Source organism: Salmo salar, chromosome ssa07, assembly GCF_905237065.1.
Source record: "Salmo salar chromosome ssa07, Ssal_v3.1, whole genome shotgun sequence".
In the NCBI taxonomy this organism is placed as follows: domain Eukaryota; kingdom Metazoa; phylum Chordata; class Actinopteri; order Salmoniformes; family Salmonidae; genus Salmo; species Salmo salar.
Window position 1 is genome coordinate 45,476,223 of NC_059448.1, and position 18,054 is coordinate 45,494,276.

Below are 18,054 nucleotides of genomic sequence, written 5' to 3' on the forward strand. Positions count from 1 at the left end.
GGAGGGAGGGGTTAAAACGGAACTTTCAGCATCAACTGGGGTGCATTCAGTACGACAGAATGGTGTGCAACGTTGAATTCAATGGAAATGGTACTGTACTGAATGACCAGTTGAAAAACGTTGTGATTACTGTTGCTCAGAGGGCGAGTACCATATGGTGTGCTGAACGAGATGTGATTTTAAGTGGTCACACCCATACTGATCAGGCCACACCCCACCACACCCACCAAACGGGAGAAACATACCTCAAAGGCTGTTGAAGAACTGCTCACCATTTTGGGGAAACATGTTGATCAGTACAAACCGTGACGCAATGTAGCAAACGTTGAATCGAACTGAACGCACCCCTGGTTACCTTGTCAGCAGAGAGGGAGGAGAGAAAGACACGTCTATAAACTCATCTCTCTTTCCCATGTCTCCCTATTTCACAACCGTCCTGTGGAGGGAAGAACAAAGCTAACTGGGTAGGTGTGCCATCATTCCAATGATTTTGCACTCTGTGCTTTTCTTTGAAGAGATACTTACTCACTTATGATTAACAACCTTTTGTAACCGTTTTGTACAGTATCTCTTCTAAATTATTTGAATGGTGCTCTTTGCTTAATATGTGTATTTAAATGAAGTTGAGACTGACTAGAGGTCAAATCTAATACTGGAACAAAGCTTGTGAGTTTTATTTATACCTATTATGCATATCATAGACAATGTGGGAATCAATAGATTTAAATCTCCATCACGTATTTTACTTCAACTTACATTATACATTTAACTGCTATTTTCAAAGTGCGTGTTCAGTTCATCAAAGTTAATGCCATGTAACTGTTCCATAGAGTAATGGCAATGTTACTTTGGTAGTCAAATTTCCTTATCATACTTTCCTTGTCGTTTTGTTTCCTTTGAAAGGTACAGCACTGCCTGTGTACTCTCAGAAGGAAATTGTGCACATTAGTTCAGACACATTGAAATGAACAAAATGTGGAAAAAGTCAAGGTGTCTGAATACTTTCCGAATGCACTCTATCTTGATTATATCAATACGTATTAAAGCCCCTAAGTCAATACATGTTAGAATCACCTTTTGCAGTGATTACAGCTCTGTCGTCCGCGTTAGTCTCAATCCACACATGGATTGTGCAACATTTGCCCATTATTATAAAAAAAAATCTGAAATCTGTTGTTGATCATTGCTAGACAACCATTTCCAGGTCTTGCAGTACATTTTCAAGCAGATTTAAGAGAAAACTGGCAACTCAGGAACATTCACTGTCTTCTTGGTAAGCAACTCTAGTGTAGATTTGGCCTTGTGTTTTAGGTTATTGTCCTGCCGAAAGATGAATTAATCTCCCAGTGTCTGATGAAAAGTAGAATGAACAAGGTTTTCCTCTAGGATTTTGCCTGTGCTTAGCTCCATTCCGTTTACTTTTTGTCCTGAAAGACTTCCCAGTCCTTACCATTTACAAGCATACCCATAACATGATGCAGTCACTACTATGCTTGAAAATATGGAGAGTGGTACTCAGTAATATGTTTTATTGGATTTGCCCAAAACATAACACTTTGTAATCAGGAACAAATGTTTGCAACAATACTTTAGTGGATGTTTTAGAATATTTTCATTCTGTACAGGCTTCCTTCTTTCCACTCTGTCAATTAGGTTAGTATTGTGGAGTAACTACAATGTTGTTGGTCCATCCTCATTTTTTTCCTATTACATCCATTAAACTCTGTAAGTGTTTTAAAGTCACCATTGGACAATCCCTGGGCGGTTTCCATTCAATGTCTGCTTTAAAAATGTGTACCCATCTATCAATAGGTACCTTTCTTGGCAAGGCATTGGATAACCTCCCAGGTCTTTGTGGTTGAATCTATGTTTGAAATGTACTGTACTGCTCTATTGAGGGGCTTCTTTGGTAGTCAAATCACTTTATCATCACTTTGTCATTTTGTTTAACTGGAAAGGTACAACACTGCTTGTTAACTCTCAGAAGGAAATTGTGCACATTAGTTCAGACATTGAAAAAAAACTTAGACAAAGACAATTCTTTCTTAGATATTTTCTTCCACATGAAATCTTTCAAACAGGTCTGGATTGATAAATTATTGTGTTTTAACATTTGTTCACAACAACAATGCTTCTCTTGAGTTACAATATAAGGGTTGGGAGCATTAAACCATAATCTCTTCACAGTGGCCATGATTCAGCCAGCACTTCCACTCCTGCTACTGGGTAAGAGATCAGATGGGATGAATATTCCTCTCTTGGTATTATAAACCAACCTGCTATGACTTATCTAATTGACCATGTATTCAAGTATTTGGGTAGTGGTTCAGAACCTGTCAACAGGTTCAGTTTACCAACATTTAAGATGACATCTACAGAACTCTCTTCTTGAGTTGACATAATATTTTAGTACAGTGATTATGAAGTTGAAATGCTAGTCCTAAGGTTGATGTCGGTGTCACAATCTAAACAGAGAAAGAGATTGACCATCCCAAAAATAACATCTTTCTGATGTGACATTTATCCCCACAGCAGCCATGTCCTCACCAGTGTTTGGGACTGAGATATCAGTACTAGAGGGAACCGCTGTTACCCTTGTCTGCTCATACCTTTGGGATAGAAAGCTTGAGACATGCTGGGGCAGAACTTGTGGAACATTTCAGTGTACTGATCCCATAGAGGAAGATCAATCCAAATATGAAGTTAATGCTGGAGATCGAACAGTGAATCTCACCATTTTAAACCTAAAGCCTGCAGACAGTGTGAGCTACTGCTGCAGAGTTCATGTCCCTGGATGGTTCAATGATCTTAAACAGTCATATAGCCTGAGGGTAGTCAAAGGTAAGTGTTGTTCACTTCAGACTATAGGTTATCAATGGGTTTTGCTCAGTGCAGATGTCACCTTACAGTAGGACGGGACATGAAGGGTTAAAAGTCTTCTCCATGTTCAGTGGGGGAAAAGGTTTTTGATCCCCTGCTGATTTTTTACGTTTGCCCACTGACAAAGAAATTATCTGTCTATAGTTTTAATGGTAGGTTTATTTGAACAGTGAGAGACAGAATAACAACAAAAAAATCCAGAAAAACGCATGTCAAAAATGTTATAAATTGATTTGCATTTTAATGAGGGAAATAAGTATTTGACCCCTCTGCAAATCATGACTTAGTACTTAGTTGCAAAACCCTTGTTGGCAATCACAGAGTTCAGACGTTTCTTGTAGTTGGCCACCAGGTTTGACCACATCTCAGGAGGGATTTTGTCCCACTCCTCTTTGCAGATCTTCTCCAAGTCATTAAGGTTTCAAGGCTGACGTTTGGCAACTCGAACCTTCAGCTCCCTCCACAGATTTTCGATGGGATTAAGGTCTGGAGACTGGCAAGGCCACTCCAGGACCTTAATGTGCTTCTTCTTGAGCCACTCCTTTGTTGCCTTGGCCGTGTGTTTTGGGTCATTGTCATGCTGGAATACCCATCCACAACCCATTTTCAATGCCCTGGCTGAGGGAAGGAGGTTCTCACCCAAGATTTGACGATACATGGCCCCGTCCATCGTTCCTTTGACGCGGTGAAGTTGTCCTGTCCCCTTAGCAGAAAAACACCCCCAAAGCATAATGTTTCCACCTCCATGTTTGATGGTGGGGATGGTACTCTTGGGGTCATATGCAGCATTTCTCCTCCTCCAAACACGGCGAGTTGAGTTGATGCCAAAGAGCTCCATTTGGTCTCATCTGACCACAACACTTTCACCAGTTGTCCTCTGAATCATTCAGATGTTCATTGGCAAACTTCAGACGGGCATGTATATGTGCTTTCTTGAGCAGGGGGAACTTGCGGGCGCTGCAGGATTTCAGTCCTTCACGGTGTAGTGTGTTACCAATGTTTTCTTGGTGACTATGGTCCCAGCTGCCTTGAGATCATTGACAAGATCCTCCCGTGTAGTTCTGGGCTGATTCCTCACCGTTCTCATGATCATTGCAACTCCACGAGGTGAGATCTTGCATGCAGCCCCTGGCCGAGGGAGATTGACAGTTCTTTTGTGTTTCTTCCATTTGCGAATAATCGCACCAACTGTTGTCACCTTCTCACTAAGCTGCTTTGCGATGGTCTTGTAGCCCATTCCAGCCTTGTGTAGGTCTACAATCTTGTCCCTGACATCCTTGGAGAGCTCTTTGGTCTTGGCCATGGTGGAGAGTTTGGAATCTGATTGATTGATTGCTTCTGTGGACAGGTGTCTTTTATACAGGTAACAAGGTGAGATTAGGAGCACTCCCTTTAAGAGTGTGCTCCTAATCTCAGATCGTTACCTGTATAAAAGACACCTGGGAGACAGAAATCTTTCTGATTGAGAGGGGGTCAAATACTTATTCCCCTCATTAAAATGCAAATCAATTTATAACATTTTTGACATTTTTGTTGTTGTTGTTGTTGTTATTCTGTCTCTCACTGTTCAAATAAACCTACCATTAAAATTATAGACTGATAATTTCTTTGTCAGTGGGCAAATGTACAAAATCAGCAGGGGATCAAATACTTTTTTCCCTCACTGTATGAATGTTGAATTTATGCATCACTACTACTAATTTTGCTGGTGCCTAGTTGTGCTTTATCCTGTGTCCCTTTCTGATGGTCTGTGTGGTGAAAAACAGTACATCTTTGTTACAGCTTGTGGGAGGGACCTACTGTATGGAGTGGATTTCCGGGGGAACAATATTGAGTATCAGCCACTCAAAACTGAAAATGCAAGTCGTTGCAGGCAGGAATGCACCAACAAAGACAACTGCCAGTTCTTCACATTTGTTGGGGAAAAGGCAGACATAATAGACAACAGGTACATGCTCAAAAAGATAATTGGGGCTGGGCCGGTTTTATGACACCTCACGTCAATCATAAATCTTATGCAGCAGAGAACCCTCTCATGCTCTTCAGTACCAACCAAAGGAATGCCTTTGTCCTCCAGGAAACTTTTGCCGCCCAAACTATAACTTCCAAAAAAGTGAATATTTCAACATTATCTCTAAGATAGGAATGTTAAGAATGGTCAGTGGGGATCTAAAGTACAATCATGTCATATTGCTTTTAATTTTGTGATGTTATTAAAAACTCTATGAACCAAATAATGTAATTTAGGAAGGAAACCCCCTTCGGCTGTTAAGTTTCCATCCAATATGATGTTAATACAGTATGAAGAACAATGAAACTTTTTTTGTTAAGATAGGAATGTGATTGTAGTTTTCTAACGAGATCATATTTTTCATGTCCCTTGCACATTAACTAAGCCATGCCCCAAATGAGGTCAGTAGAGCGTGTCAGTGTGATGGTACCGTCCTTTTTGGCCAGAGTGCTTAAAATGACTCGCTAAGAATTAACATGTAGCCCAGCAGACGTGAAGCTGTGGCTACACGTTGAAATGGTTGGAAACTCTGAAACTCAACACGAGGTGAAGAAAAACTCACTAGACCAAAACATTGACAGTCTGCAGCTGTGCATGTAAAGGGATCTAGAACTTTGACTAAAGACACGAGGTGGGAAGGAAGAAAACCGCATCTCAGTCAATCACGGAGTATCTGTTCTATTTGAACATTCTACTACAAGACCAAAACTAAGACTCTGACCTCTGGTGGACAACCAGAGCCTTACACCCATTGAGTGAATCCGCATAGAAGGATCGGTTGGTTTCAACAGAGAGACGAGAGATAAAGACATATACACGTAAATACATTGCATTTCTTACCCAAATGGTCGTTGGCTCGTGTGCAAGGTACAGTTGAAGTCAGAAGTTTACATACACCTTAGCCAAATACATTTAAACTCAGTTTTTCATAATTCCTGACATTTAATCCTAGTAAAAATTCCCTGTTTTAGGTCAGTTAGGATCACCACTTTATTTTAAGAATGTGAAATGTCAGAATAATAGTAGAGAGAATGATTAATTTCAGATTTTATTTCTTTCAACACATTCCCAGTGGGTCAGAAGTTTACATACACTCAATTAGTATTTGGTAGCATTGCCTTTAAATTGTTTATCTTGGGTCAAACAAGCATCCCACAAGCATCCCACAACTAGATGGGTGAATTTTGACCCATTCCTCCTGACAGAGCTGGTGTAACTGAGTCAGGTTTGTAGGCCTCCTTGCTCGCACACACCTTTTCAGTTTCACGTTTTTTTGCTTTTTCAGCCCACAAATTTTCTATGGGATTGAGGTCAGGGATTTGTGATGGCCACTCCAATACCTTGACTTTGTTGTCCTTAAGCCATTTTGTCCATTTGGAAGACCCATTTGTCACCAAGCTTTAACATCCTGACTGATGTCTTGAGATGTTGCTGCAATATATCGACATAATTTTCCTCCCTCGTGATGCCATCTATTTTGTGAAGTGCACCAGTCCCTCCTGCAGCAAAGCACCCCCACAACATGATGCTACCACCCCCGTGCTTCACAGTTGGGATGTTGTTCTTCGGCTTGCAAGCCTCCCTTTCTTTCCTCCAAACATAATGATGGTCATTATGGCCAAACCGTTATATTTTTGTTTCATCAGACCAGAGGACATTTCTCCAAAAAGTACGATCTTTGTCCCTATGTGCAGTTGCAAACCGTAGTCTGGCTTTTTTATGGCGGTTTGGAGCAGCGGCTTCTTCCTTGCTGAGCGGCCTTTCAGGTTGTGTCGATATAGGACTCATTTTACTGTGGATATAAATACTTTTGTACCTGTTTCCTCCAGCATCTTCACAAGGTCCTTTGCTGTTGTTCTGGGATTGATTTGCACCAAAGTATGTTCATCTCTAGGAGACAGAACACGTCTTCTTCCTGAGCGGTATGACGGCTGCGTGATCCCATGGTGTTTATACTTGCGTACTATTGTTTGTACAGATGAATGTGGTACCTTCAGGCGTTTGGAAATTGCTCCCAAGGATGAGCCAGACTTGTGGAGGTCTCCAATTTCTTTTGTGAGGTCTTGGCTGATCTCTTTGATTTTCCCATGATATCAAGCAAAGAGGCACTGAGTTTGAAGGTAGGCCTTGAAATACATCCACAGGTACACCTCCAATTGACTCAAATGATGTCAGATAGCCTATCAGAAGCTTCTAAAGCCATGACATAATTTTATGGAATTTTCCAAGCTGTTTAAAGGCACAGTCAACTTAGTGTATGTAAACTTCTGACCCACTGGAATTGTGATACAATGAATTATAAGTGAAATAATCTGTCTGTAAACAATTGTTGGAAATATTACTTGTGTCATGCACAAAGTAGATGTCCTAACCAACTTGCCAAAACTATAGTTTGTAAACAAGAAATTTGTGGAGTGGTTGAAAAAGGAGTTTTAACCTCTGGACGGGCTCGTCCCGTATGCGGGATCAACATCCAGCGAAAAATCCTATCGCCATATTCTTAACAGAATTGAATATTTTTTTTTCTTCAAATATAGGACTATTTTATATCGTTTTATAGATACACCTCTCCTGAATCGAACCACGTTGTCCGATTTCAAAAAGGCTTTACAGCAAAAGCAAAACATTAGATTATATCGTAAAAGTAGCCACATAGCCATTTTCCAACCAACCACATCCATCACAAATAACCAAAAAACAGCTAAATGCAGCACTAACCTTTGACAATCTTCATCAGATGACACTCCTAGGACATCATGTTACACAATACATGCATTCTTTTGTTCGATAAAGTTCATATTTATATATAAAAACAGCATTTTACATCGGCGCGTAACGTTGACTAACTATTTTCCCTCAAATGCATCCGGTGAAACAGCGCTACAATTTACTAAATTACTATTCGAAAACATTTTTAAAATGTACTATTGTCATTCTAAGATTTATAGATTAACATCTCTTGAAAGCACCTGCAATGCCAGATTTAAAAATAACTTTACTGAGTAATCACACTTTGCGATAAAAGGGGATGCGATACTCAGAAAAATAGGCTACCGTTACAGGTCAGCGCCATCTGGGAACAATCGCATATCAAATCTACTCTTGTATACTATTGTCAATAATCCCTTACCTTTGATTATCTTCATCAGAAGGCACTTCCATGAATCCCAGGTCCACAACAAATGTATTTTCGTTCGAAAAAGTTAATCATTTATGTCCCAATAGCTTGTTGTTGTTAGCGCGTTCTGAAGGCTGCACCAAAAGTACCGTCATCCGCAGGACTCCTCTCTTACCAAAATGGAAAAAAATATACTTAAGTTCGTTCAAACATGTCAAACGTTGTATAACATAAATCTTTACGGCCTTTTTCAACCAGAGCTCCAATAATATTCAAGGGGGACGGTTGCATTGTCTTTCTAAACGTTTCGAAAGGGGAGGGTAGCCAGGGGCGCCGGCGTCATAATGGTGATGGCCCTCCCCATGTGACCACGTTCCACAGACTCTCATTCTGTCAGTTTTCACAGTAGAAGGCTCAAACCACTTTGTAAAGACTGGGGACATCTAGTGGAAGCAATAGGAAGTGCTCAATGAACCATAGCTCACGGTGTGATTTATAGGCATAGTGATGAAGTTGAGTCCGCAATTCAGAATTCCACATCCTGTTACGATCTGTCTCAGGGTTTTGACTGCCATATGAGTTCTGTTATACTCACAGACACCATTCAAACAGTTTTAGAAACTTTAGGGTGTTTTCTATCCACAAGTATTAATTATATGCATATCCTAGCTTCTGAGTTTGAGTAGGAGGCCGTTTAACCTCTATGGGCTAGGTGGGACGCTAGCGTGCCACCCGTGGTGCACTCCATCAACAGCAGGTGCATTTCAAGAGCGGCAAATTTGAATCCAAATAAATGTCAAAATTCAAATTTTTCAAACATACAACTATTTTACACCCTTTGAAAGATAAACATCTCCTTAATCTAACCACGTTTTACGATTTCAAAAAGGTTTTACGGCGAAAGCATAAATTTAGAGTATGTTAGGACAGTACATTTACAAGAGTTGTGTGTAATGTTTTGTCAAGTCAAAGACAGGGTCACCAAAACCATAAAACCAGCTAAAATGATGCACTAACCTTTTACAATCTCCATCAGATGACACTCCTAGGACATTATGTTAGACAATGCATGCATTTTTAGTTCTATCAAGTTCATATTTATATCCAAAAACAGCGTTTTACTATGGCATTGATGTTGAGGAAATCGTTTCCCTCCAATAACCGGCAGTCAAGTCAGCGTCACAAATTAAATAATTAAAATTAGAAAACATTGGTAAAATATTATATTGTCATTTAAAGAATTATAGATTTACATCTCTTGGAAATCACACTTTGCAATAATCTGAGCACTGCGCCCAGAAAAATACGCGTTGCGATACAGACTAGACGTCATGTTGGGGAGATCTAAAATCGAAAATACTATGTAAATAATCCATTACCTTTGATTCTCTTCATCAGATGTCACTTCCAGGTATCACAGGTCCATAACGAATGTAGTTTTGTTCAAAAAAGCTCATCATTTATGTCCAAAAATCTCCGTCTCGTTAGCACATGATGTAAGCCAGCCGGACTTCTCGTCATGAACGAGGGGAAAAAATATATTTCCGTTCGTTCAAACATGTCAAACGTTGTATAGCATAAATCATTAGGGCCTTTTTAACCAGAACATGAATAATATTCAAGGTGGACGAATGCATACTCTTTTATAACGTATTGGAACGAGGGTACACAACATGAACTCGCGCGCCAGGTGTCTAATGGGACATCATCGTTCCATGGCTCTTGTTCGGTCAGATCTCCCTCCAGAAGACTCAAAACACTTTGTAAAGGCTGGTGACATCTAGTGGAAGCAATAGGAAGTGCCAAAATATTCCTAAACCCCTGTGTTTTTCAATGGGATAGGTTTAAAGTCAATACAACACATCAGGTATCCACTTCCTGTCAGAAAATGTCTCAGGGTTTTGCCTGCCAAATGAGTTCTGTTATACTCACAGACACCATTCAAACAGTTTTAGAAACTTTAGAGTGTTTTCTATCCATATATAATAAGTATATGCATATTCTAGTTACTGGGTAGGATTAGTAACCAGATTAAATCGGGTACATTTTTTTTATCCAGACGTGCAAATGCTGCCCCCTAGCCCTAACAGGTTAACCTCTCTAGGGTCGGTGGGACGAAATCGTCCCACCTACTCAACAGCCAGTTGAATCCCGTGGCGCGTTATTCAAATACCTTAGAAATGCTATTACTTCAATTTCTCAAACATATGACTATTTTACACCATTTTAAAGACAAGACTCTCGTTAATCTAACCACATTGTCCGATTTCAAAAAGGCTTTACAACGAAAGCAAAACATTAGATTATGTCAGCAGAGTACCCAGCCAGAAATAATCAGACACCCTTTTTTCAAGCTAGCATATAATGTCACATAAACCCAAACCACAGCTAAATGCAGCACTAACCTTTGATGATCTTCATTAGGTGACAACCCTAGGACATTATGTTATACAATACATGCATGTTTTGTTCAATCAAGTTCATATTTATATCAAAAACCATCTTTTTACATTAGCATGTGACGTTCAGAACTAGCATACCCCCCGCAAACTTCCGGTGAATTTACTAAATTACTCACGATAAACGTTCACAAAAAACATAACAATTATTTTAAGAATTATAGATACAGAACTCCTCTATGCACTCGCTATGTCTGATTTTAAAATAGCTTTTCGGTGAAAGCACATTTTGCAATATTCTGAGTAGATAGCCCGGCATCACAGGGCTAGCTATTTAGACACCCACCAAGTTTAGCCCTGACCAAAGTAATAAGAAAAATGTTATTACCTTTGCTGTTCTTCATCAGAATTCACTCCCAGGACTTCTACTTCAATAACAAATGTTGGTTTGGTTCAAAATAATCCATAGTTATGTTCAAATATCCTCTGTTTTGTTTGTGCGTTCAAGACACTATCCGAATGGTAAAGAAGGGTGACGCGCACGACGCATTTCGTGACAAAAAAATTCTAAATATTCCATTACCGTACTTCGAAGCATGTCAACCGCTGTTTAAAATCAATTTTATGCAATTTTTCTCGTAAAAAAGCGATAATATTCCGACCGGGAAAGCGTGTTTACGTTCAAAGAGAGAGAAAGTAAAAACATGGGATCCCCTCGTGCACGCGCCTGAGTCTCATAGTACTCTGACCGGCCACTATCCAAACGCGCTAATGTTTTTCAGCCAGAGGCTGGAATTACATCATTCAGCTTTTTCCCGGGTTCTGAGAGCCTATGGGAGCCGTAGGAAGTGTCACGTTACAGCAAAGATCCTCAGTTTTCAATAAACAGAGCCAAGAAGAACAAGAACTTGACAGACAGGCCACTTCCTGTAAGGAATCTTAGGTTTTTGCCTGCCATATGAGTTCTGTTATACTCACAGACACCATTCAAACAGTTTTAGAAACTTTAGGGTGTTTTCTGTCCAAAGCCAATAATTATATGCATATTCTAGTTACTGGGCAGGAGTAGTAACCAGATTAAATTGGGTATGTTTTTTATCCAGCCGTGCAAATACTGCCCCCTATCCCCAACAGGTTAAAATGGGCACAATTCTTTTTCAAAAATCGCTGTAGCGCCCCCTATCCTAGGCGACCGTCAAGAGGTTAATGACTCCAATCTAAGTGTATGTAAACTTCCGACTTCAGCTATATATGGTTACTGTGAGGGTAGTTACCAAATGTACGATACATGTCCCTTTCTCCCTATCTCTCTGTTTGCCCCAACCCATTTTCCATCTCTGTGTAATAAGCTATCATATCTTGTCAGTCCACTAGGGAATTTTGTCTCATGTAAGTGTGCATGTGTATTCTGTGTTATTATTTATAGTCTGTAAATAAATAATTAAATCAATTTGTGGAGAATTGAATTATCAGAAAAGGCTGGGGTTCTTGTGGATTCAAGAAGTTTGCGACGTTCAGAATGAGACAAATATGAGGTGTCGTGACGTGACAATCATTATTGTGATGACTGTTATTTATCGAATCAACAAACGATCTTAAATTGTTACCCGATTTAATTAATCATGTTAGAATTAACTCATTAGGAATTTGGGGCACCACGGAATAAGTTTTTTAACGAGTTACCATCTCCTGAATTAAACTCGAAGATATATATAAATTATATATCGATAACAGCCACTTATTAGTCATTACCTCATATCAGTCTCATTCTGAATGTTGCATAATCCTTGGATCCACAAGAACCCCAGCCTTCCTGAATATTCAGTACTACACAAATTGATTTAATCATTTATTTACTAACTAAATAATAACACAGGATACACATACACACTTACATGAGATAAAAGTCCCTAGTGGACTGACAAGATATGATGGCTTGTTACACATGTGGAGAGGGAGGGGTAGGTAAAGAGAGGGATATATTTGGATGCTACTCTCATAGGACTAGTAATAGTTTGCACATGAACCACCGCTCATTCAGATAAAAAATGCAATGTATATATTTACGCGTAGATGTCTTTCTCTGTCGTCTCTCTGTTGAAACCAATCGATCTGTCTATGGGGAGTGGCTCGATGTAAGGATCTGGTTGTCCACCAGAGGTCACAATGTCCTTCTTAGTTGTAGAGCTTCTCTGGTAGGGAAGTGTTTGTTAGAAAATACCCTTCAGATGCACCAACGGTTGTCTGAGATGGGATTCTTCCTTCCCACCGCGTGTCTTTTACATGCACAGCTGCAGACTGTCAAATGTTCCGGCCTAGTCTTTATCTTCCTCACTCGTGTTGAGAGTTTCTTACCATTTCAATGTGTAGCCACCGATCCACGCTTTCTGGTCTGGTAGTTTCAACCATTCGTAATGTCCGGCTCACCGTCCGTCTGCTTGGTATAGTGTACATTTCCTTACCAAGGCTTTTATCCTTGGGTAAAAAGGAGGCGTTCCATGACGCCGACACAATGACTGTGTTCACTTGGTTGTGGTTACTGACTGAGCAAAAGTTTATATAAAATAATTCTCATTAGAAGAATGAAATCCCATTGCTATCTTCACAAAAGTACTCTCATACTTAATCATATATTTTCTACAACATTTAGATGTAAACTTGATACATAGAACGTGTACACTTTCAGAGGTACAGTTATTTAGTTATATCATCCTTAATGACATCACAAAATAATAAACAATATGACATGATTATTCTTTAGATCCTCACTAACCACTCCAAACATTTGGATGTCAGGAATAATGTTCTAATGTTTACTAAAATAAAAAGTTTTGGCGGCAGGAGTCTCTCAGTATCAAAGGATATTTCAGCCTTCCAATACTAGAGACCAAAAGGAGTCCTTTTCTGCAAACTATTTATAATCGGGTGTGGGGGGGGGGTCTGGCTATCTGTCAGCCATTTGCCAAGCTGATCTGGCACCTTTGATCCTTACCAAGGAGAGAGAGTCATGACAGAGGTAATGATTAATAAATGACTGTTATCGATATATCTTGAGTTTAATTCGGGAGGTGGTAACTCATTAAACAACTTCTTCCGTGGCGCCGCAAATTCCTAATGAGTTAATTGTTACATGATTCATTTAAATCGGGTAACAATCAGACATAGTTAGTTGATTCGATAAATAACAGTCATCACATTAATCAAAGTCACGACACGACAGGGAGCAATATAATTTTTAAACCAGCACTATTCTGATAACTACTACCACATACGTTGTGATATTTATTCCACAGAAACAAGTGTTTACTGATGGCCTCAACTGGTAAAATTACAGTACAACCCCTCGAACATGCAACCTCAGGCTACTCTCTGAGACACTGCAATGATAAAGGTCAGTACATACAATGAAATTATTGGATTCATCATTTGTTTTGGCCATTGAATATCTAGTCAACGGGTGTTTCTCAATATACCTTTACAGACCAATGATGTGTGAAGTTCATTTACTGTAGTCTATAGAATACTATACAGTACAAGATAGTGGAAGCTAAAGATGGTGGAAGCTAAAGATGGTGGAACATAAAGATGGTCATATTTGCCACTCAACACAACAAGCAATCTAATAAACATTTTCTCTGTATTTCAAACAGTCACGTATTCAACCAAAAAGTACAACCTTGTCCTTGAAATGAAAAACTGGACTGAATCACAAGTGTATTGCAGACAGCACTACACAAACCTGTCCATCATACACACAGAACAGGATTGGAAGGAAGTTCAATCCACTCTGAGTCATTTCAATGGTGGTGTATGGATTGGGCTCCATAGAGATAAACCTAATCCAGATGAAATGTGGAGGTGGTCTGATGGGGAGGACTTCATGTTCTTTAACTGGAAAACGGGCTATGGTGGCCAGAACAATCATGACTGCACCATTTCTTATTCATCTCAATGGATGACAGTAGGGTGTACAGCTGAATATCAATACATGTGTCAACGAGGTAAGGACTGACTCACTGACTAACCCACTGTCTTTCTTTAACTCACTCACTCTTTCATCAATGGAAAATCTAAATTGTCATTGAACAAATGGGTTTGATTAATTGCACAACACCTACTCTAATACTGTATTCTTCATCTAATCAGTGTCATGTCTTGACTATCATTAATGTGATTAACTGTTATTTTATAAAAATAATTACATACCACGTTAAATTATTACGTGATTAAATTACTCATGTAACAATTAATTAACTAGTAATCTGTGGCACCATGGAAAAGTTATTTAACGAGTTACTATCTCCTGACTAAACTCTAAAGATATAAACATCTCTTACATCAGTCACAGTCAATTAATGAATTGTTATTTACCTTCTATCAGTCTCATTCTGAATGTCGCAAAATCCTTGGATATCTGCACGAACCCTAGCATAAAATGATGAATCAGCGATATACAAATTGGCTTAATTATTTATTTACTAACTAACTAACTAATCACACAGAATTACATAAACACACAAACAGAATAGCTTACACATTGATTACTACATAATTCAATGAAAAGTCCCTAGTGGACTAAACCCGATATGACGGCTTGGTAGACAATGGAAAGGGGTGGGGACAGATAAAGAGAGGGAAAGACAGAATGGACCCACTACATACATACAGCTGAGAACTATGCTCCTGGAAATGTGAATACTTTGCACATGAACGGCTGCTCATTCGAAAGAATTGCAATGTACATATTTACATGTGTATGTGTTTGCTGTCTCTCTATTGAAAACACTCGATCCGTCTGGGGAGTAATTCGACAGAAAGTCTCTGGTTTGTCCACCAGAGATCAAAGTCTTTAGTCGTTGTAGCTCTGTTATAATGTCTACGTCAGACGTACCAATGGTCGTTTGATAGGGAAATGTTCTTTAGAATGAATCTTTCAGAGTACCACCCAGTGATACTCAGTTGAGGTTACTAGACTAAAGTACTTATTAAACAGCTGCAGACTGAATGTTCCTTTGAAGTCTTCATCTTCTTCACTCGAGAAAGTTTCAGAGTTTCTAGTAATTCCGTACCTTTCAGCTCACGTTGTCGGTCTCGCTGGCCTATAGAATGGTAACCATTTCAGTGTGGGGACGCACGTTCTCTAGTCTTTAGTTTTGTAGATTTCTTAACCATTCGTGATGTCTGGTTCACACCCTCCGCCTGCTTGGTTTTATGTAAATGTAGGCAAAAAGGGCGTTCCCTCCTTTTGTCATAACGTCTGTGCTCACGTGGGCGTGGCCACTGACTTGGTTCAGACTTCACATGAAAAACAATTATCTCATTTAGGTGTATATGATCCTCACCCAAAGGGCAAGTCATGACATCAGATCTCAAAGCACTTTATTCATTAGTTCATCACCTGTAACTTCCAGGTTTATTTCTTATTGTGCAAAGTCATTAACTGTCTCATGAAATCTGATGTGTCAGTTTTCACCTTCCCTCCTATAAGTTCAACCTGGTAATGGAACAGCAGAGAAGATGTATGAGCTGATGCCTGAGCCAAAGACTCAGCAGGATGCTGAGACAGACTGCAAGAAAATAAACGGCAGAGAACTGGCGAGTATCTGTAACCAGAAAGAACAGGAAGCCTTTGATGAGGTGACTACAGGGAACACCTGGATTGGACTTGAGAAGAACGACAAACTATGGAAGTGGTCAAATGGAGAACCATTTCATCAATGGAAAAATAACACGGGAGATGGAAACTGTACAGCTGGACTCAGACAGAAAATGGACACCAAAAGATTGCTCTAGTCAAAGTGCTTTCCTTTGCTATGGAGGTAAGTTGAACCACGTGAGACTGTTATTAAACTGAAGCGTTTTCAGTCAGTCATAATCAATGACTAAATTGTACATAATCTACACCAAGAAAATCCTAATATATGTTTTAATATGATGACATTTTATATAGAGTAGGCCTACTTTGTTTTTCTATCAATTATAAAAATGTGCCTAAATGTATATGTATTCTACTTCATTCTGACAGATGAACGTCCACTTAACACCACTGGGGATTTGACCACTCCTGTTACCCCTAAAACCACCAGCCATACTTCAACTGGACCTCCCTCTATCAAGACATCCACCACAACACCTCCCACTTTACTACCTACTAAAACTACTGAACAGTCCACCACCTTAACACCCACCACTACTAATGGACAGTCCACCACCTCACCACCTACCACTACTAATGGACAGTCTACCACCTCACGACCTACCACTAATGTACAGTCCACCACCTCAACACCTACCACTACTAATGGACAGTCCATCACCTCACCAACTACCACCACTAATGGAAAGTCCAGCACCGCAACACCCACCACTACTAATGGACAGCCCACCACCTCACCACCTACCACTACTAATGGACAGTCCACCACCTCACCACCTACCACTACTAATGGACAGTCCACCACCTCACCAACTACCACTACTAATGGACAGTCCACCACCTCACCACCTACCACTACTAACGGACAGTCCATCACCTCACCACCTACCACAACTAATGGAAAGTCCATCACCTCACGACCTACCACTACTAATGGACAGTCCATCACCTCACGACCTACCACTAATGTACAGTCCACCACCTCACCACCTACCACTACTAATGGACAGTCCATCACCTCACCACCCACCACTACTAATGGACAGTCCATCACATCACCACCTACTTCTACTAATGGACAGTCCATCACCTCACCCCCTACCACTACTAATGGACAGTCCAGCACCTCACCACCTACCACTTCTAATGGACAGTCCACCACCTCACCACCTGCCACTACTAATGGACAGTCCATCACCTCACCACCTACCACTACTAATGGACAGTCCACCACACCACCACCTACCACTACTAATGGACAGTCCACCACCTCACCACCTACCACTACTAATGGACAGTCCACCACCTCACCACCTACCACTACTAATGGACAGTCCACCACCTCACCACCTACCACTACTAATGGACAGTCCACCACCTCACCACCTACCACTACTAATGGACAGTCTACCACCTCACCACCTACCACTACTAATGGACAGTCCACAACACCACCAATCTCAACTTCCAGTGGACAACTGACCTCATCGTGTCCCACCTCCCCAGACAGGAAGCCCACATCCTCACCCAGTAGTACAACTTCTCCACTCCATCCTGGTGAGTGTCAGACATGGAACTACATTCTGTACCTATCTGTACAAAGGTGTACAAGTGACAATTGTTGGGCTTTTAATGGTAGATAATACCATAAGTGTATTTGTGGTTTTGTGTTCATGAACTTGCATTTACATTTGTGCAATTTCATGTTTTTGTCTTGTCCATGCAGATCACCTGCACTACATCAACGAGTCCAGGAGCTGGATCAATGCTCTGGAGTTCTGTAAAAGTCATGGCTCCAAGTCCAACCTGGTGCACATCACCAACCAGACAGTTCAGGCTGACTTGACCCAGCTCCTGGCCAATGTTGAGCTGCCATGTGGGGGGGTGTGGATTGGTCTGGAGCGGTCCATCTTTGAGTGGAGCGCCCCCTGGCTGTGGACCAGTGGGTATGTTGGTAAGGTGGTGAAGTACAGCGAGTGGCACAGCTGCT

General features: G+C 40.4%; 1 protein-coding gene across 3 annotated transcripts in view; it reads left to right on the forward strand.

Moving 5' to 3' along the window:
- LOC123743779 (macrophage mannose receptor 1) overlaps positions 1 to 16,695 on the forward strand; it is a 37,302-nt gene extending 20,607 nt beyond the window's left edge. Inside the window, exons 1-7 of one of the 3 annotated variants that reach the window (XM_045722055.1) lie at positions 296 to 464; positions 2,188 to 2,226; positions 4,663 to 4,828; positions 13,702 to 13,799; positions 14,059 to 14,409; positions 15,897 to 16,227; positions 16,434 to 16,695. In XM_045722055.1, the coding sequence (XP_045578011.1) occupies positions 2,193 to 2,226; positions 4,663 to 4,828; positions 13,702 to 13,799; positions 14,059 to 14,409; positions 15,897 to 16,201 (954 nt within the window). In that variant the 5' untranslated portion in view covers positions 296 to 464; positions 2,188 to 2,192 and the 3' untranslated portion in view covers positions 16,202 to 16,227; positions 16,434 to 16,695. The other 2 variants (XM_045722054.1, XM_045722053.1) reach the window with 2 other exon arrangements.
- Positions 16,696 to 18,054: the final 1,359 nt, after the last annotated feature.